Below are 21,348 nucleotides of genomic sequence, written 5' to 3' on the forward strand. Positions count from 1 at the left end.
ATTATAAGTATAATATCAACACATTCTATTAAGTCTATTAAAGCTAAAGAAGAGAGTAATAATAATAGATATAAGAGTCTACGTCTCCTAGCAGCGGGCTATAAAGTTCTAGCTATTTATAATTATTAATATTATACTTATAATAAGTCATAATCATAATAAGTAATAATTATAATAATAATAATATAAATATACTAGGTATCGTAAATACGATATCTTGGTTATTACTTAAGTAAATGACGTGGCGTGATAACCGTCGCGTAGGCTATTAACGTAACAGTCGCCACCTAATCTTTCAGAGTCTTTTACCAGCCCCGGATCCAGGAAGCAATCCCAGAAGTCAGTTCCAAACATATAACCTACGCGTTTGCGTAATAAGCAGTAATCCTACGATTCTACGAATTTAACAGCTATTTACTTGATTTTCCTCTCTTCCGCGCGTACAGCCTACTACTCGTAGCCTAATTTATTAAAAGGTTATAAGCCCGGGTTAGCAAAGAAGGAAATCTACTCTTTTCTACCCTTTTATTCTACTCGAAATACTAAAAAGACTACCTGCCTTTTTAGGCCATCCCTTTATCCTCCCCAGGTCGCAGATCCTTATCTCCGACCGTACGAAATCCCTTTATGTCCCGAAGACAGCTAATCGAATCGAACCGTTCGTTCCGATACCATAGTTTAAAGCTCTTTATTCTTCCTAATACGGTCGCTAAGAGTCGTGCTAAGAGGCCAGCTCTTTATTCCTATTCCGGAAGAACTACACGATTAGAATAAGACTCTTTATTATAATCGGATATACTATTCCCTTCTTTATAAAGGGACTTTTTAAAAAAGGAAAAAGAATAACGAATATATGGATTAAACGTAGCTGCTTTTATAGTTATTATAGCTCCACGAATAATAGCTATATTAATTAAGCCACTTAACCTACCGCGCTGCCTATAATAACAGGATATCGTACCGTGGTATATAAGCTTTTAGCAAAAAGTCCGCCTATAGAAATCCTGTTATTCGCTTTATATAAGCATCGCTTTTCTTCGCGCCGCAAGATCTATAAATAGCTTCACTATTTAGACCCACTTTTAGACCCACCTTTCGAAGCTAGGCTAATCAGAATCAGACATTTGGCTTAGTATTCTTTATTTTTATCCTTTATCGATAACGTAATAAAGAAAAAGGAATAAAGGAAAATGAATAAAAATAATAAAAATAAATCGTTAAATAGCTTAGTTAATTTTAACCTAAATAAATAATAAAAAATATCGTTCTACTACTTAAGAATAGCTTAATAAAAGACTAGTAAAGACATTTCGGTCCGGAAGCTCCAGGGCAGCATAGACTATTAAAACTAGACTATAGGAATATACGCTTACTTTGCCCGTAAAGGAATATATATTAAAGACGTTATAAAGCCCCTTTTAGTAAATCCTTCTATAAAGCAGAAAGAGGAGTCTCTAAAAGCAGCTAGAGATATACTCTCTACTCTTTTAGACGCTCCCTTAACCCAGGTTTAAGGAATAAACGAAGCTTTAAAAGTATAGGAAAAACTAAAGGATTTATATAAAGCAAAGGGATTCCAGGCCGACTATATCGTCCTAACTTCTTTTTTTAACCCCTCGCCTTCGGAATTCCCTAATCTTAAAGCGTATTTATATGAAATATAAAAAAGACTATTTACCTTAAATCAAAAAGGTATATCCTTTTCTAATAAGGTGATCTTTGCCTGGATTCTTAATAGTCTCGATAAGAGGTACGAATCTATAGTAGGGTAAATAACTTAAGCTCTCCGTCACGATATCACTAGTTATACACTAGATAAATTAATAGCGGAATTAATAGATGCTTTAGGAAAGGTTAATTAGCTATCGAATACCCTCCTTATATAAGGTTCGGAATCATAGAAGAATAATAGTAAAAAGCCCTAGAAGAAAACTAAGGGTTTATTCTATAAGAACTATAAGAAGCCTGGCTATACGCCGACTAATTACTATTTCCTTTATCCTAAAAAAGCACCTAAGAACTAGGTAATAAAGGATAATTCAGGATTAAGAAAAAATACCGAGAATAGGGTAAATAAATCTCAGTCCTCTTAAAAGCATAAGGAAAAGAAAGGAGGTGGAAATACGCGTCTCTCTCGAAGAGAGAAACGTATAATAAACCTTATACTAAAGGCAAAGGAACAGCACGCCTTAGATACGTCTTTAGAAGAGGAGAACGACGAGTCTACTACGGTCAATATAATTATAGATCAACAGAATCAGCAGCAGGATTAGCGGCAGGAAAAAGAAAAGGAAAAAGAACAGGAAGACGATAATATAGACGAAGAGGCCGGCGTTATTTTTAAAGACGTCCTCCCTCCTCCGTTTCCTCTTCCAGACCGTCCCAATCCTTTCACACAGGATTTAATAGATATAGATTAGGTATTTATTATCTCTTCCAAAGTTAATAATAAAAAGAATAAAAATACTAACCTTAATATAGATTAGTTAGTGGAAAAGATTTATAAAATACAAGCAGAAAACAGTATTAAATTAGATCTGAATTTCTATATAGACAGCGGGGCTACGGCGCATATTATTATACATCAAAGACTCTTTTCTACTTATACTTCCAAAAAAAAAGAACTATTTATTAGGGTTAGGCAAAGGAAATAAAGATATAAGGTAAAGGAGACTACGTTATAAAATTCAGGGATACTAGAAAGCTTCTGCTTTTAAAAGAGTGCCTTTATATACCGGAAATAGGCACGAATATTATTAGTCTCTCTTATCTTAATAGTGAAGCTCGCGGTCTTACTAGAAACAAGAAGCTCTTATTATTTAATAATAAAAAGCCCCTCTTTCTTTATATAACGGCTCTGCTTTATAACGGGCTATACTAGGCTGTAGCATGGGCATTATCGTCTAGAGGGGTTAAGTCTCAAAAAATAAATATAATAAATACTAGAAAAAACATAAAGAAACTGATATAAAGAGGTATTTTACCTAAAGAATAGTCTTAAGACTTAACTGGAATAAAGAGGTTTCAGAGGTTTAAAGAACAGGCTTTAAAGAAATTAAATAAATAAAGAAAGGGGTTAGTTAAACCTTAATAATAAAATAATATAATAAAGAAACCTTAACCTCTTTAACCTTAAGAAGAGCTTTATAAATAAAGAGACTGTAATAACCGTCGAAGGACTACCTCTATAACTAAAAACATAACGCTATAGTATAATAGGATAGCTTATAATAACTCTATTACCTTAAAAAGTCTTTATACTAATACTCTTTAAAAAGATTATAATATAACTAATAAAGATTTAATTAAAATACAGAGCTATAATACCTATAAGAAAAGTAAGTCCATTACACTTACGTATAAAGATTCAGGTAATAAATACAAAGACTTTTTATATTTAGAAAAGGTTTATATAGATCTTTACGGACCGATGGAACCTCTTTCTTATAATGAAAAGCGTTGGATTTTGTTTATACTAGACCGTTCCACCCGGTTCCTATAGGCATAACTACTCTTAGATAAGTCTGATACAACGGTAGTTACAGCTATAAAAGAGTGGAAAGCTTAGGTGGAAAATAATAATAATAATAATAAATATCACTTCTTTATTAAAGAAGTAGATACCGATAGTAGAAAAGAATTTAATAACGCCTCTTTTTAACGCCTCTGTATAGGTACAAAGTATAATATAAAGCCACCGTACACTTATAAAGCTTAAGGCTCTATTAAACGAGTTATAAGAACTACAATAAAAAACGTTCGAGCTCTTCTTTTCCACTCAGGGCTGCCTCGATACATTCAGGGTAAAGCTGTTCTTTTAGCTGTTTTTTTATATAATAGATCACCTAATTCAGCTCTTAAATATAAGAGTCCCTTTAAGCTTTTATAAGGTTAGAAACCTAATATTAATAATATACGGGTTTAGAGTTCTATTATTTATTATAAAAACAACGACCCGAATATAAAGAAACTAGATACAAGACCAGTTCGAGGTGCTTTAATAGGTTTTAATAACTATAACTATAAGGTTTATAACCTAGTAACTAGAAAGACTGGTTGGTTTCGAGACGTTTATATCTTAGAGAATTAGTTTCTTCACTCTTCGTTAGATAACTATAATAATAACTATACGCCTGAAAATAATAATAACCTCCCTCCTTATATTAATACTCAGGTATATAATAATCAGGTTTCTAACCGCGGGCCTTATTAACCCGTTAAGTATAATAAAGGAATCACTTTTAGTGAAAATAACGGTTAATTTTCATAAAATATTCCTTCGCGCGTTTCGAAACGTTCTATTAAGTCTATTTAACCTGAAGAAGAGAATAATAATAATAGACACAACAGTCTTCGTCTACAGGCAGCGGGCTATAAAGTTCCAGCTATGAATAATAATAATAATAATATCAACCATAGCCCGGCTAATAATAACAGTAGCCAGAGTACTAGGCTAGAAGTCTAAATACCTTTAGAACTATTAAAACCGGACTATAAGGATTTAATATCTTATAATAATAGTGCGCACTTACTATATTAGATAAAAGATATAATACTTAGAAACCTATAGTTTTAAGCAAATTCTCTATTTCTTTTAACTATAACTTCGATTAATAAGCCAGCTACCCATAAACAGGCTATAAACTGCCTAGATAAAGATAAATAGATAGACGCGATGGTAATAGAAATATCAGAAGTCGAAAAGAGAAAGACCTAGGACTTAATAAGTATAAGAAATACGCCTAATAATTATAATAAAATAAAAGAAGACTACCACGCACTAGGAGGTCGTTGGGTCTTCAGAATCAAATATAATAGCTCTGGTGAAGCTATTTAATATAAGGCTCGGTGGGTTATTCAGGGGTTTAATCAGGTTCTAGGTCTTAATTACCTAAAAACCTTTTTAACTACCTGCCGGCCAGAAAGCTACAAACTAGCTTTAATACTAGGCGTATCACGCGGCTAGAAATTCAGGCAGTTCGACGTTAAAAACGCGTTTGTTTATACTGATACAGATACCCTGATATACGCTATATAACCTATAGGCTTCGAGAAAGAAGATAGCCCAGAAAATAATAATAATATAACACTCTATAAGCTTAATAAAGCTTTGTACGGGTTAAAACAAAGTCTTAGACTCTGGTATAATTACCTGGTTAAGATATTATCTAAGCTAGGTTGCCGGGTCTCTGAATATGATAACGGACTTTTTACCTTTTATAAATATAATAAAATTAAAAGAATAGAAGAACAAGCTATTCTTTTATGCCACGTTAACGATATACTGGCTCTGAGCCCTTCTGAGGATACTTTAGACTATTTCTTTAAAGAGATGTCTAAACATATTACACTTAAAGACTTAGGTAAAATAAATACCTTTCTAGGCTATATAATAAATATAAATACAGATAATAAGACTCTTTCTATAAGTTAGTTACCTTATACTAATAAGATACTTAAAGGGTATAATAAACGAAGTCTGAAAAGGGTTAACACCCCTTGTATATATAAGAAGGTCCTAGTACTAAATCCTGAATAAGCGTTAACTAATAATATAAATAAATACTAATAGGAAATCGTGGCTTTATTATATCTAGCCTTGTAATTAAGACCAGATATAACATACGCAGTGTGTGTGTGTGTGTGTGTGTTTCTATTTAAAGCCTTGGCGGCGGCCAGCGAAGCTGGCGCCGCGTCCCGCTATCGGGATATCGGGCAGTAAGATATCTATATATCTATGCCCGGGCCGTATAGTGCTAATCGCTTAACTCTATGCCTCCCGAACTATAATAACTAACGATATCTATATTATATTATCGAAGAAAGTATATAAGATAAAAGAAAGTCCCTATATCTCGCCGTGTACCCTCGGGGGTCTTCGTGCCTATAGTTATACCACCGTCCACTAATAACCGTGCACCTTCTAGCTAGTATTCCTTTTATTTAAAGGGATCGGCCTGATCCTATTAAGGAAGCCCGTTATATCCGCTAGCGCGGCGAAGGCCGCGCTGTTTATTAGGATCTTTGTAAGGGTCTCCTAGGGGTTAAAGCGGCGAGTTCTCCTGCTATCTTTATAGTGCTAGAGTTCGTCTAGCTATTTACGGGAGTTTCTAACCTTATAGTAGTAGGCGAAGTGCTCCCGGGTTTACGTATAGCCGTAGCTATAATAGGCCACGTAGCTATTATAATAAAACCTTTAGTGGTATTCTTTAAAGTCCCCGTGTCCCGTCCTTACTTAGATAAGGCGTATTAGGGTCTTTCGGGGGAGGGTTAGTTCTTTCGGTTCTCTTTAACTAAACCCTAGTTTTTTTTACACGGCCGCTTTATACCGGCATAGCCGGGACTAGGCGTGGTACTTCTAAAGCCTGGTTTTATAGCGGGCTATTATAATAGCTTTTACCTTAGCCTAGGTCGGCCTTTTATTTTCTAATAGGATCCCCTAGGCGTCTTTGCTCGAGTAAAGCTTATCTGCCTATTCGTTACCCGGGATTCCTATATACCCCGGTAACCACTATAAGTGGGTTAGGTAGATCGTTATTAGGCGTTACTACTATAAGAACTCTTACCGTGACGATCTAGGTGCTATACCGGTAAGCCCCTAGAGTATTACTTAGTTATCGATATAGTAAGTAATCTCTTTTATTCCGGGGAGGCGGACCGCTATAGCTAGTCCCCTAGCCGCCCTAATTACCTCTCCGTTAAAAACCACTATATTCCGGATATATCCGCGATTAAAAGTAATCTCTCTCCCGCTACGCTATATCGAGTAGGCCTAGGTTATATTTTAGCCTTTTTATAACCCGTCTAAGAATACTAGGGTATACTCCGGGTCTAGCTTATCGACCTACCTATTAAAGGTCTCCGTGGCTTCTTCCTTAGTCCTATTATTAAATAGGACCTTATCCTAATAGCTCCGTCCTATAAAACGGGGTCTTATTAGCTAGTATTATAGCGGCCTTATATATACTAATTCCTTTATCCGTAATACCCTTAAGCGCCGTGTCGGGGCCTTAGTCCGTCTCGCGTCCCCTTAAGTAATTAAGGAGACCGCTTACGCTATAGGGTAGTCCTTCTTAAGTCCGCCGATTCGGGTTATATACCTCTACTATAGGTACTCCGTATAGTCCTCTGCTATAGGGATTCCTGATTCCCGGTATAGGGCTAGCACCGGGACTATCCTTTAGGCGGGGAGCACGGTTCTGATTATAGTTATTTATACTCGGGTTATCGTCTTAGTTTTAGGTAGGTATCCGGAGGGTAACCGGCACTACTTCTTATAGATAATATCATAGCGGCCCTAGGCTAGGGCTCGGGGTCCCTCCTACTAGATCTCCGCTACGTGGTGGGTAATAATTAGGATATATACTAGGGCAGCTTAGCGTAATAAAGCTAGGTTTGTCCGTGGGTAGCTCCGGCGAGGCCCCGTATATAGTTAGCGACCTTAAGACCCTTCTTCGCCTATATCTCCATATAGTCCTAGAAGTTAAGACGCCTATCTATATATATACCGAGCTACCTAATCGGGGCTAGTAGCTTTTATCCTTATAGGTTAACGGTATAGGCGACCGTGACCTTATAGTCGAATAAGGGTAGTTCTATTATAGGGAACTAAGGGATCCTTTATTATAAGAAAAGCTAGGCCTCGGCTTTACTATAGTCTAGCTCGACTCTATTATCTTTATACTATTAGAGTTACTATTATAGTATCTCCCTAATTATCTTTATTATAGTCTTAGTATCGGTATACGCTATAATAACGTATATATTATTAGCGTAGCCGAATCGGTTCTCCTTATTAGGTAGACGGTGTATTTCTACGATACTAAGTACGTAACCGATTAGTAAGGCCGGAGAGCCTTATAGGAGGCCCACTAGGTCTAGCGGGGTATACTCTTCGGGGCAGGAGGTGCTAAAGATCACCCTAGCGCTTTATGCTAAGGCGAAGCTCTCCTATTATCGTATTATCGGTTTATCCTAGCCTTATTTACGTAGTCTATAAATAAACTATCTATATAGATCGGAGTTAAAGGCCCCTTTTATATCGTTAGTTACCGCGATAACCTATTTACCCTACGCGAGCTATAACTTAACCTTATATATTAGGATCGCTACTAGGTTAATTATAGATCGTCCTAGTAATACTCCGATATACTATGGGTTTAGGATTCTAGCGCTTATCGCCCTATAGGCTATCCTCTTTATTATAATACGTTCTAGGCCTTTGCCTAATATACTAAGTAACTGGATCGGCTTATAGCCGGTAATAAAGCTAGTATCCTTCCCTGGTTTATTAATTATCACTACGTCTTTTTTATAGAAGGGGCGGGGGTGGTATCCGGTTAGCCTATACGCTTCGAAAAGTTCCGTGACCTCCTTTTCGATTTCGGGCTAGATTAGTTAGAGTAAGGGGATACTAGTATTATTACTACCTAGGGCTATAGTATTAACTTTTATCGTGTATCGTCTTACCTTATCCCTAAGGATAGGGCCGTCCTCCGGAATAACCCTATTTAGTCCCTTTAGCGGGTAGTTCTATAGGTCCTCTAGGTCCGGGATATCTAGCCGCCTAGCTAGTTTCGTCTTATAGAGGAGTTCCCCCTTTTTAGCGTCCTCGAAGTAGCCTAGACCGTCGTAAAAGATTAGGGGGGCGGCTATACTATCCCCTATTTTATACTAGCCGACGATTTTATATAGTTCGTCGGCGTTCTTAACGCCCCTAATCCTCTTATTCTAGTATTCCCTGCTAATCCGTTTTACGGTTTTCCGGAAGGTATCCTATACTTTAGTATCGTTAGGGTTATAACGTCTACGGATAATCGCTACCCTATAGGCTGCTTTATATTTATTATTCTACTATAGCTTCCTATTACTAGCTAGCCCGCGGTATTTCTTACCGAGCCGTTATAATAGGCTTATAATAATATCGATTAGGTATCTAGCCTATTTATTAATCGAATCTAGGGTCCTTACCTAAGGGCGGTCGACTAGCTATAAGCTATCTATAACTTCCCTTTAGATTACGGCACGCTTTTCTGCTTCTTCGGGTAGTTTAAAGCGGTCCGGTCTAATAGTAGCGTTCTCCGGGGTAATATACGCGGTACTGATTCGTCCTAATAGCGGGTAGTAGTAGGCCGGGGGGCCGGCCTCTGCCTTTACTCTAATATCGATAAGTGGTGCCGTTAAGAAGACTAGGTCTATAGTAGTATATACCCCCCCCCCCCCGGCTATAGGTCGCCTCTCCGGGGGTATTATATAGGCTTAGCCCGTGCTAATCTATCTACTTAGTAATATTATTACCTTTACCGGTAACCTAGGAAACTCCTGGTTCCTAGTCGTGGTGTTATACGTTAAAGTCTCCCCTAATTATTATATTAGTAGGGGGTATCTATCCGGAGGCCTTAAAGTCTTCCTAAGTATCGGTACTACCTATTATACCGCGGTAGATATTTAAGAAGTTTATACCGTTTACCTTAACTAGGAGTAGGTCCCTGGATCCGGGTAAGGGCGACTCTAGTTACTATAAGTATAGGCTCGCCTTTATATATATAATAACCCTGGGTTCCTCCCCGGGGCCGGGCTATATACGTATCGGCGAGTATTTCTTATAGCCAGGAAGGTTAGGTAGCGTCCTGTTTCTAGCGTCTCCTTTTAGGGGTTCGTAGTATATTAGTATATTAAGGCGGGCCTCTTATACTATCGCTAATACTACCCTGAGCTACGCTCGGTTCTTATCTATATTCTACTAAACGTATATTAGAGCCGACCGGGTTATTCCGGCCCCCGGGTAGCCCCGCTAGCGTCTAGGCCGATGATTTATCCGCTAGGGTTTCGGTTATTATAGCCTTAGCGGTAGAGTCTCCGGCCTTTTTAGCCGGGAGGGGTCCCTTTTATAGCCACGCCTATATTAGTATAGGCTTCTTATTCTATACTAGCGTCGGGATCTTATTGTCTTTTTTTACGGACTTCCTTTTAGGAGTCTATAAGGGGTGCTAGACCGGGTCCCCTTCGGGGGTCTTAGGGTTATCGATATCTATTTTAATACTATTCTAGGTTTCCCCGCTATCGCTAGCGTTAGCGTTATTATCCCCTTCGCTATTACTAATATTAGCTTCGCTAATATCGGAGACGGCTTCTCCCTAGGCAGTATCGCTATCTCTAGGGGTATCGGCCTTATCCGTGGAGGTCTGGGTCGGTGCTCTAAGCTTTACTCGGAGGGCGTTACCCTTCGCGCGGATCTTACTAAGTTCCGCCTTAGAGGGGAAGGTAACTTCCCTATTTACTCTCCTTAATCGGGCTAGGTAATTTAGATTATTCGCTAGGTAGGGTCCGAAATAGTTAATATATCGGATTTTATAGGTATAGTCTTTAGCGGTAAAGCCGTACCCCCTATATCGGGTCTTTCTATTATAGGCGTGCTAAGGGTAGAAACCCTAGCACTTATTATATTATATAATAGGGCGCTTATTTTCTTAGGGCTTCGCGGTTATAGATGTCTCGAATAATCGGAACCGATACTTCGGTTATAACTAGAATAAGATAAGCTAGCTTATAAGCCCGCTATAATTTAGTCGGTTTTGCTTTTTGTAACGAGATGATCGTAGACCCATCGGCATACAGTCGGACCGATGGCCGCGCACGGACCACCGATCCGAACCTATCTCTATACGTACGTTAAGGGATCAGTTTAATCCCTTAAGTTAAAGTCTTAGTTTAAAGTCAGCGTTTAGTTAACGAATATACTACGACCACTCTACGATATTAAGCTATTAAGCCTTTTCTATAATATCTTTTCCTTAACTTAAGTCTACGGACTTTCCTTTTATTATAATTCTTTAACTTCTATACCTTTAAGGTAGTTAGGCCGAAAATACCACCGAGAAGGACTTAAGGAATAAGCGTCCCCCTAGGGGGAGCTAGCGAAACGGACGCCGGGTAGCCGCCCGCCGTACCGAAGTTAATAACGATAATAGCCGAATAGGGACCGTTAGATAAAAATAAGGGGTTAACGGATACGCCGGTTATGCTTAGTCCTAAGGATAGTGGTTTATAGGTCGATTAGCGATCCGTCGCCGGCCCCTCGACGTCGACGTAAAAGGCGTTAATTACGATATTTTCGTAGTATCTTTAATAATAGAGCGAGATTAATCGAGTAATTATAGAGAAGCTCGCTAAATAACCGGCGCCCCGGCGCGATTACGAAAAACCGCCGGTATATAATTATAAGCTAATTAAAGAGCTATCCACGGTTATAGAAATCGATAATTAGTTAGTAGCGATTAAGGCTAGGAATCAGTTTAGACCTGGTGCCCTAATGCTATAGTAGATCGAGTAGGCTTTAATAAAGCTCGAATATGCCTTCTAGACGTCCCAAAGGCACTATGCCCGGAAAATCACCGACCCGAATTAGAACGACTTTACGGCGTTTATTCGGCGAGAGTATCTATCCCGGGATATATAACGGTACTATTACCGTAAGGAGCTTTATAAGCTACGAATAACCGGCGATATAACGCCGATAAAGCTATTCGAATAGTAGGATAACCTGTATAGGCTATTAGGCCAGGAGATAAGCGGAAATAAAAAGCGTGCCTACGATTATTTTAGTCGGCTACCCCTACGTATTAAGGATAAGATATAAGAGCGGAAGACTAAACTAGATAAGGCCGTGACGCTAGCTTAAGAGGCGTAGCTATTCTAGGATATAAGCCCTATTAAGAAGGCGAATAATAAGCGGTCGGATACCGGCTATAAAAGGACCTTATCGAACTTCTAGCGCTTGGATAGTCGCTTGAGCCGGGTAAGTACTCCGGCGATAGGCCGGCGTACGCCCGCCGAGCCAGGTAAGGCAGACTCGAAGGGGGCGCCCTTAACGGGTTAAAAGGCCCTGGGCCTAGAGCCCTTATAAGCGTAGCCTAGTACGCGTGCCTTTATAAGCGAGTGCTATAACTACGGTAAAAAGGGTTACCGTTCTAAGGACTATTATAGTAATAAGGAAGAATAGACGACCGACGACGGGGCGGCGAAGGCTCGCGCCCGTGTTAGTAACATGCACGGTACACGTAACGACCTCGATAACGATATTCGGGTCAGAGAACTCTATTTGTTAGGAAATAAGTCGGCGTAGGTAATAAGGGGGCTAGACCTACGCCTAATAACCGGCCGGTAATCGTAGTTAGTGAGGTAATAAGGTCTATAGCGATAGTGATCCGTTACGGAAAGGAGATTAAGTTTAGCGTGGATTTAGATACCTATACGCAGGTAGATATTATTAGCCCGGCGTTAGTAGAACGCCTAGGGTTAAAACCGCTCTTAGAGGTTAAGACTCCGGAGATTAAAGGCTTTGACGGCAGCTCGGCAAGGGTTCGCGGAGCGTACGGCTTAGCTTTTTATCTACTAGACGTAGAGGGACGGCCACGCCTATTAAAAAGGGTCTTCCTATATACGGATCGACCCGAGGGTACCGGATAATTACTGCTCTCGAATAATAGTATAGGTTAGGAAGGTATTATAATTAATACGGCCCGCTAAATATTCGTTTACGGGCTGATTTTAATTATAGACCCCGAGCTATAGGCTTACGAGGTTATCGAAAAGCGGGCAGAGGTATATATTATATATATCGCTACCGCTACTACTATCGTACCGGGGACGCTAGATATAACTATTCCGTCTATAGACGATAAGGTGATATACGGACTAGTCGTCGAACTACCGCTAGAAATCGCTAACTACTAGGATATATTTTTAGAGTAGGCCGCGAAGGAGCCGCCCTTATTAAGAGACGCCGAATACACGATCGACTTATAAGACGGGAAAGAACCGCTGTTCGGGGCGTTATATCCCCTATCTCGAGCCTAGCTAGAGGAGCTAAAGAAGTATATCGCCGAAGGGATAGTAAGCGGTCGTATCTAATAGTCGATAAGCCCTATAGGCTTACCAGTGCTATTCGTGCCTAAAAAGGATAGTAGCTTACGACTCTGTATTGATTATCGAGGGTTAAACGCTATAACGATTAAGAATAGGTACCCTCTACCTCTAGTCGGCGAGCTATTAGATAGGCTTACCGGGGCGAAGTATTTTTCTAAGGTGGATATCCGAGATACCTATTATAGGATCCGGATTAAGAAGGAGGACCGCTAAAAGACAGCGTTTAGAACGCGATACGGCTACTATAAGTATACGGTTATACTATTCGGGCTAATAAATACTCCGGCTACTTTCTAGGCGTATATTTACTAAGCACTCGCCGGTTTATTAGATATATATTATATCGCTTACCTAAATAATATCCTTATATATTCCACGTTAAAGGAATAGTATACGAAGGACCTAAAGAAGGTCCTGGATCGGCCTTATAGGGCCTAGCTATACGCGAAGCTATCGAAGTATAAATTCTACCACGACTAAGTAGACTTCTTAGGGTTTATAGTAACCCGCGAAGGTATTATAATAGACCCGGAATATATATATATAGTCGCCGAGTAGCCGGCGCCTAAGTTATTCCGGGATATCTAAGTTTTCCTTGGTTTTACTAATTTCTATAAGAGGTTTATCGAGGGATACTCTAAAGTCACTACGCTATTAACTACGCTTCTAAAAGGTAGCTAGGCGGGTAAAAAAAAAGGGACCTTTTAAGTTCCCCGATAACGCTAAGCGGGCGTTTAAGTCACTAAAAGTCGCCTTCGGGTCGGCGACTATTCTATAGCACTAGAACCTAGTACTAGATATAAGGGTCGAGACGGACGCCTCGATTAAGGCTATCTCCGGGATCCTAAGCCAGAAGTATAAGACTAGATAGCGACCGGTCGCCTACTTCTCGCGGAAGCTTTCCGAAATAGAGTAACGATAGGGTATAGGATAGCAGGAGCTATTAGCTATAATAAAGAGCCTTAAGTATTAGCGCTATTATCTTAAAGGTATAGGATAGTCGTTTATAGTGCTAATAGACTATTAGGCGCTTAAGGGCGTGCTAAACGCGCCGGCGCGGGACCTTCGCGGAAGGCTTACTAGATAGGTATACCGATTATCGTTATTCGACTTCGAGGTTTAATACCGTCCGGGCAAGACGAACCCGGTAAACGGCCTATTAAGATAGCCGGATTATATAATAGATAAGACGCTATACGATAATATGCTTCCTACCCTATTATAAAGGTTATAACTGGTTAGCGACCTCCTAATAAGCGTTCGCTAATAGATCGCGAGTATCTACCTTACCCTAATAAGTAACGCGGTAAAGATTGTATATATTTAAGCCGCTCGGGTAATACTACCCGAATATAGGCCTAGTAAGCGTAAGCGGGTATAGACTTTATAGGAGGGGGCCCTGCCTAGCTTAAGAGATAAGGATAGAAGAGGGCTATAACCCCTATATCCTACCGATAATACCCGGCGTGTTATTATCGCTATTATTACCCGCTCCTGAATATAAGACGTGGGGTATAAGGCGATTACCTAGCGAAGGGTCGCTAATAAGATATCGCCGACGCCTAAGGCTAAGGCTAGGGTTATTATAATACCGGATTAGTATATCCTATATTCCGTGGCTAGAGAGCTAGCTAGGAACGAAATAGTAGGTTAGCGTATAGTTAGCGAGGAACTAGAAGATCTGGTTAGAGGGTTATAGACTACTAACCCGGATTATATATCCTTAATTAAGAATATTCGCTAAGGGACCGGAAAAAGAGTGGGGTACTCTTTTAGAGATAAGGACGTGCTACTATTTAAGGGACGGTTAGTACTACCTATATAGGGCGCCCTAAGGGCGGAGGTCCTATAATAGCACCACGATAACCCCCGAGCCGGGTATATAGAAGCGAATAAGATACTTAAGCTAATTTTAAGAAAGTTTTGCTAGGTGGATTTAGCGGCGGATATTCGCGATTATATCGCCGTATATTCGGCGTGTTAAGGGGTATAGGTACCACGATATAAGCCATATAGTTAGCTATAAACGCTACCGTTACCTATATATCCGTTCTAAGAGATTAGTATAGATTTTATTATAGGTCTACCGCCTATAAAAGGGGCCGATAGGTAAATATATAATACTATTTTAATAGTTATTAATCGGTATATAAAGTATACCCTATTTATTCCGACGCGGAAGGACCTAATAGCACCCTAGCTAACGGCGCTATTATATAGGGAGGTTAAGTGCTAATTTAATAGCCTAGAGGGTATAATAATAGACCGGGATAAGCTATTTATTAGTTAGTTTTAGATAGAGTTTTGCTATAAGCGGGCGAATACTCGGCGATTATCTATTATATACTACCCGTAGATAGATAGTTAGATAGAATAAATATATTAGTTCCTAATTAAGTACCTATAAACGATTACTAGTAACGCGATAATATAATAGCCTATTTAGTTATTAGAAGCAGGGTTCGCCTATAATAATAGTAAGCACTCCTTACTTAGTATCTTGCCGTATAAAGCGTTATACGGGTATTATCTACGTATAGTGGAATATATCCGCCTTAGGGACGATACCCGGGTATAAGGCGTCCAAGAACATATTAAGAAGCTAGCGGAAGTTCGGCGAAAGGTCCATGAATATTAAGCGCGTGCCACGGAGTATTAGGCTTAGCACTATAATAAGCGCCACTAACCGTAATAGTATAAGGTGGGCGATGTTATTAGACTATCCACGAAGAATTTCCGATTCCGGTAAGGGTCGAAGCTAGTATTATAATATATTTAGGTATAAGTAACTAAGAGGATTAGTGAATAGGCGTATAGGGTTCGCCTTCCTACGTAGTATATAAGGATACACGATATATTCCCGGTATCCTTATTAGAACCGTGGAAAGACCGAGTAGCCGTAAAGCTATCGGCGAAGGATCTCCTGTTTTTAGAGGAGGAGTAAAACGAATAGGAGGTAGAAGATATTGTTAGTTATAAAGAAGAATAAGGGAAAATGTTTTATTTTATAAAGTGGGTAGGCTAGCTAGTAGAGTATAATACCTAGGAACTAGAGGACTACTTAGAAAACGCTTTAGGGATCCGGAAGAGGTACTAGAAGTATAAAAAGTATATATATAAAAAGTAGGACGATTATAAGATAGTATAAGGCGCCGAAGGGTTATCGGATATAAAAATAAAAACTTAATTATAGGTTATAATAACCTTTTCCTTATAGTAACTAAACGAATAGGGTTAAACCCCGACTAGTCCTAAATCCTAAAACTATTAGTATAAAGTTTAACGCTATTATAGGCGATTAATACCGGCAAAGGCTTAGCGGGCGAAAGAAAAGAAATTAATCGTTAAAGCTATAAAAGTCGGTCTCTGCGCCCGAGGTGGCGCTAGATAAATAACGACGGCGGTTAGGCTAGAAAGGGCCCGGAATACCCTTAGTGTCCTTATTAGTATTGATAGCCGCCGAAAATACGGTGGAGGAATAGCGATAAGGAGTGCGGACGCGGTGACGGGGAGACTTATTATCGTTGTCGGCGATAAAGGATTTATCGGCCTAAGGACCGGGAGGCGTAGAATAGTCGGTATCGCTAAAAGGACTAGCCTGGCTCTAAGTAGGCGGGGCATAAGGAGCCTAAGCGCGATAAGGAGCCGCGGGGCGGCCAGCGAAATAACGACCTAAAAGGGGATAGCGGGGAACCTTAATTACCGCTAATAGGTCGGTAAGACTAAGGAGTAATAGGAAAGCCTTTATACCTTTTTAACGGGCCTTGTCGGGATATTTATGATGATATATTGTCCGTAGGTCGGCGATATAACGGTAAAGGGATATAACGTCGCGTAAGTCGTCCTTACGTGGAGGGCGAATTTAGTCTAAGAAGACCGTAGTATTCTTATCGGAGATATGGCCGAGGCGGTGTATAAAGTCCAGGGTTATAAGCGAATAAAGGGACGCGACTTTATCTAAAAGAAGTTACCGGTTTTATTAACCTATTAGCTAAGTATCGCCGAATATTCGGTGAAAAATAACTTATAGCTATAATAGGTAAATCACGCTTACCCCGGAGAATGACTGTACGGAATTATTTATAAGTAATAGAAATGCGCGCGTGGGCACGCTACCGCTTAATCGGCGTTAATAGAGCATCCCGCTCTAGGACTTGCTTGCTGCACTTTTAGAGTAGCTAAGTAGCCCTTAGCAGGAACTCGGGGATCTAACTAATTTTTTTTTAGTAACTAAAAAGCACGGAACGCTAAGGTATTATCGAACTTATGGCGGAATATTATTATTAATTGTGGGCGTAACTAATATAGCGACTAGCGCTAGTAACGCTATCGGATTTATTAAAACACTTAATTTTGATATAACGACCTAAACTAGCGACGTAACGCTAATAGGGCGCCTTATTAGTAAGGACGGAGTATTATCCTCGAGTAGCGTTATACGGGCGGCCACTTATAGCGAGAATAACCTATAAGGAAACGTCCGATATAATAACGATATAAGGGCGATATAATAGCGGGGAATTTAGGAATAATAAGGGAATGGTAATTAAAATATCGCCGTGTAATCGGCGCGTATAATAATAGATAATAGTTATAGGAGGAGGACCGAAATACTATAAGGGGACGCGACGAAACTATATACTCGTCGCCGAATAGTTACCTAAGGTTAGGTATATTATCCGCGAAAGGTTAGATAACTATAGGTAATAATAATAAGTATCGCGGAGTTTCTATAGTAATATTTGGATAAATCACGAGGTATATAGTCGGCGATAGAACGCCGACGAATAGGTAAATAAAGGAGCGGCCACTCTTTTTTCCTACGGGTTTTTAATAAGGGCTTGTATAAAACCAAATAGAGAGAGATAATTAATCGCGATAAACGCGTAATTATAGGTATCACGATAATATGAGTCTATGGGACTAGACTTATTAGGGGGGGGGCAGTATAACGAGATAATTATAGACCTATCGGCATATAGTCGGACCGATAGCCGTGCACGGACTACCGATCCGAACCTATCTCTGTGCGTACGTTAAGGGATCAGTTTAATCCCTTAAGTTAAAGTCTTAGTTTAAAGTCAGCGTTTAGTTAACGAATATACTGCGACCACTCTGCGATATTAAGCTATCGAGCCTTTTCTATAATATCTTTTCCTTAACTTAAGTCTACGGACTTTCCTTTCGTTACACTTTTAGACCCGTACCGGCTTTAGCCCTATCCTCTATAAGGCTTTATCTTCTATTATATCCTTTATAACCTTAAGGTTACCGATCTAGTTAATTACCTTATAGATTATATAGGTATACTAGACTTCCGCGTTTTATATACCTAGGGTATTAGTTGTGGTAATAATATTATCCCCTACCTTTAGAATCTTTTATTTAGCTTAGGTATTCCTTAGATATAAGGCGACCCCGGTACGGGTATAGTCGATTCGGATAATATCCTAGTCGTCCACCTTCCGGGTTTTAGTAATAGTACGCCTAATAACTATAAGTGCTTCACGGCGTTCTAGTTCCGGGATAATCTAGGATAGGAATCGGAGGAAGATCCTATAATCTGCCTTTTACTTCCCTCCCTATAGCTACTTCTCCGGGGGCTTTATAGTGCCCTTTAGGGATACGTTCTTCTTACCCTTTTTAATAACGGTAGTCCACGTCTAGGGGTTATTCTGCTAGCCTAGATCCTTTAAGGTTCTAAGGGGTATACTAGCGGACAGCGAGCTAGGGTTAGTCTAGCTAGCCGGCTTAATACTAGCCGGCGGTTTAGCGGGGGGGGCCAGGGCACCCTCCTTTATCCTATTAGCGGCCTAGGTTCCTATAAGCAGGGTCGGGCCTTTAGTCTTAATTAGGTCGATAAATTTATTACTAAGCCAGGCAGCGAGCGTTATATTAGCGTTTATAGACGCCTTTACTTTATCGATTCCTCCCTTAACCGCCTAAATAAGGATATTAATAGTATATCCTTATCGTTATAGCACCTATAAGGCTTTATTTATTATCTATTAGCATTACTTCTAGGCTTTATCCGCGAAAGTCTTATTTTATACCGTTATACCTAGTAGGGTAGGTTTAGTGGTTAGTTACGTGCCGCTATTAGCTAGCGGTTAAGGCGCTTAGGCCTTCTTCCGTCTAGCTATAATAGGTCTATGAAAAGATTTTTCGGCCTCCTTTTTAAAGGGAGGTAACACCGTAGCGTCCTTCTAAGGCGTCTATAGCGTGTCGTAGATACCGTAAAGTGGTGCGCCTAACACCACTAAGAAGCGTGTATTAAGGGCTCTTAGCAGATACCTTTTTCCCCCGTTTTAGGCGACTTTGCCTAAACCTAAAGTCTAGGGTAATGCCTAGGAGTAGGGTGGCTATTAACGATTTAGCTAGGAAATCACCTCCCGCACTAATAAAAGTAGGGGTGGTGGTCGGTAGATATAGGAAGGATAATAATATACGTAGTTAACTAGTATTCTCGCTATATAAGTAATCCCTTATAAGACGACTTTACTACGTTAAATCGAGTCTAGGCTTATATAAATATATATCCTAATATCGGTCTTTTATATAACTATAATAAAGAAGACCTTAGTATTTACGGTTATTCTAATACCAGCCTTTTAGATATAATCGAGGATAGAACCTCGACTTTAGAATATATTTACTGCGTGGGAGTAAATAACCCCGTTAGTTAGACCTTAACTAAACAAAAAGTCGTTGCTTTATTAATAACAGAGGCCGAATATATAGCTCTTATAGAAGCTTCTAAAGAAGGAATCTATCTTTATAATCTATATAAAGATATATTACAGTAATAATGATAATGATAATAATAATAATAATAATAATAATAATAATAATAATAATAATAATAATAATAATAATAATAATAATAATAATAATAATAATAATAATAATAATAATAATAATAATAATAATAATAATAATAATAATAATAATAATAATAATAATAATAATAATAATAATAATAATAATAATAATAATAATAATAATAATAATAATAATAATAATAATACTAATAAAACTCTAGAGATTCCTACTATCTTAATAGACAGTGAGAGTGTAAAGAAGCTCGCCGAAAACCCTGAATTTCATAAATAGGTGAAGCATATCGATAGGCAGTATCACTACCATAGGCAATAACTTTATAATAATAAAATAATAATCGTATATATAAATACGAAATATAATATAGCTGATATAATAACTAAAGGTTTAGCAAAAGAGACTTATAATACTCTTTGCGGTTATATAAACCTAGGTTATAAGGACGATACGTTGCCTAAGTATGATTTGCCGCCTTATAATAATATAAAAGAATTAAAATACTAGGTTTTAATACTTAGTATTCTTAGTTCTTTATAAGGGGATACAACTAGGTTTTTTACCTCCGGGTTTTCCTAGATATCAAAGGTTTTTTTGAATTGTGCTTTGAATAATAATACACTATAATAATAACAGGGGTTTGGGAAATTTTCCCTTGAATTAAAATCAAGAGGCTTTTTAAAAAATTTACTCTATGTATTCTAGTCTTAGATAGACTACGATTACTGCGCTATAATATAACCATAACTATAACTATAACCTGACTAAGCTGCACTTATCATATAAGAGTCAGCTTACGGGGGGGTGTTGATATTATACTTATAATAAGTAATAATCACAATAATCATAAGTAGAATATCTAAGTTAAAATAAATAGTATATGGTTATAGCTACATAACTAGACGTCTACTTCATAACCAGCTTAACCTATACTATAATACTATACGTATTATACGTGTATATATACTTGGCTTATGATATATATTATATATATACACTAGGTATCGTAAATACGATATCTCGGTTATTACTTAAGCCAATAACGTGGCGTGACAACCGTCGCGTAGGCTGTTGACGTAATAGTCGCCACCCAATCTTTCAGGGTCTTTTGCCAGCCCCAGATCCAGGAAGAAATCCCTAGAAGTCAGTTCTTTGCACATAACTACATATAAGCGTAATAAGCAGCAATCCTACGATTCTACGAATTTAACAGCTATTTGCTTGATTTTCCTCTGTTCCGCGCATACGGCCTACTACTCGTAGCCCAATCTATCAAAAGAATGTTTCGAAACGCGCGAAGGAATATTTTGTGAAAATTAACCAGTATTTTCACTAAAAGTGATTCCTTTATTATACTTAACGGGTTAATAATGCCCGCGGTTAGAAACCTGGTTATTATATGCCTGAGTATTAATATAAGGAGGGAGGTTATTATTATATTCCTTTTTAGGCGTAGAGTTATTATTATAATTCTCTGAAGAAGAGTGAAGAAACTGATTTTCTAAGACATAAACGTCTCGAAACCAACCAGCCTTGCTAGTTACTAGGTTATAAACCTTATAGTTATAGTTATTGAAACGTATT

The 21,348-nt window shown here is 38.7% G+C and overlaps 1 protein-coding gene across 1 annotated transcript; it reads left to right on the forward strand.

Moving 5' to 3' along the window:
* Window positions 1-9,808: 9,808 nt before the first annotated feature.
* Window positions 9,809-20,057, forward strand: ACRALDRAFT_2018083 (uncharacterized protein; the record flags this gene model as incomplete). Its single annotated transcript, XM_071019919.1, has 3 exons — window positions 9,809-9,825; window positions 19,731-19,993; window positions 20,041-20,057. 3 exons carry the CDS (start codon window positions 9,809-9,811, stop codon window positions 20,055-20,057), a joined length of 297 nt encoding a protein of 98 aa, XP_070878245.1.
* Window positions 20,058-21,348: the final 1,291 nt, after the last annotated feature.

The sequence above is a fragment of the Sodiomyces alcalophilus genome (assembly GCF_042370955.1).
Source record: "Sodiomyces alcalophilus JCM 7366 unplaced genomic scaffold ACRALscaffold_2, whole genome shotgun sequence".
In the NCBI taxonomy this organism is placed as follows: domain Eukaryota; kingdom Fungi; phylum Ascomycota; class Sordariomycetes; order Glomerellales; family Plectosphaerellaceae; genus Sodiomyces; species Sodiomyces alcalophilus.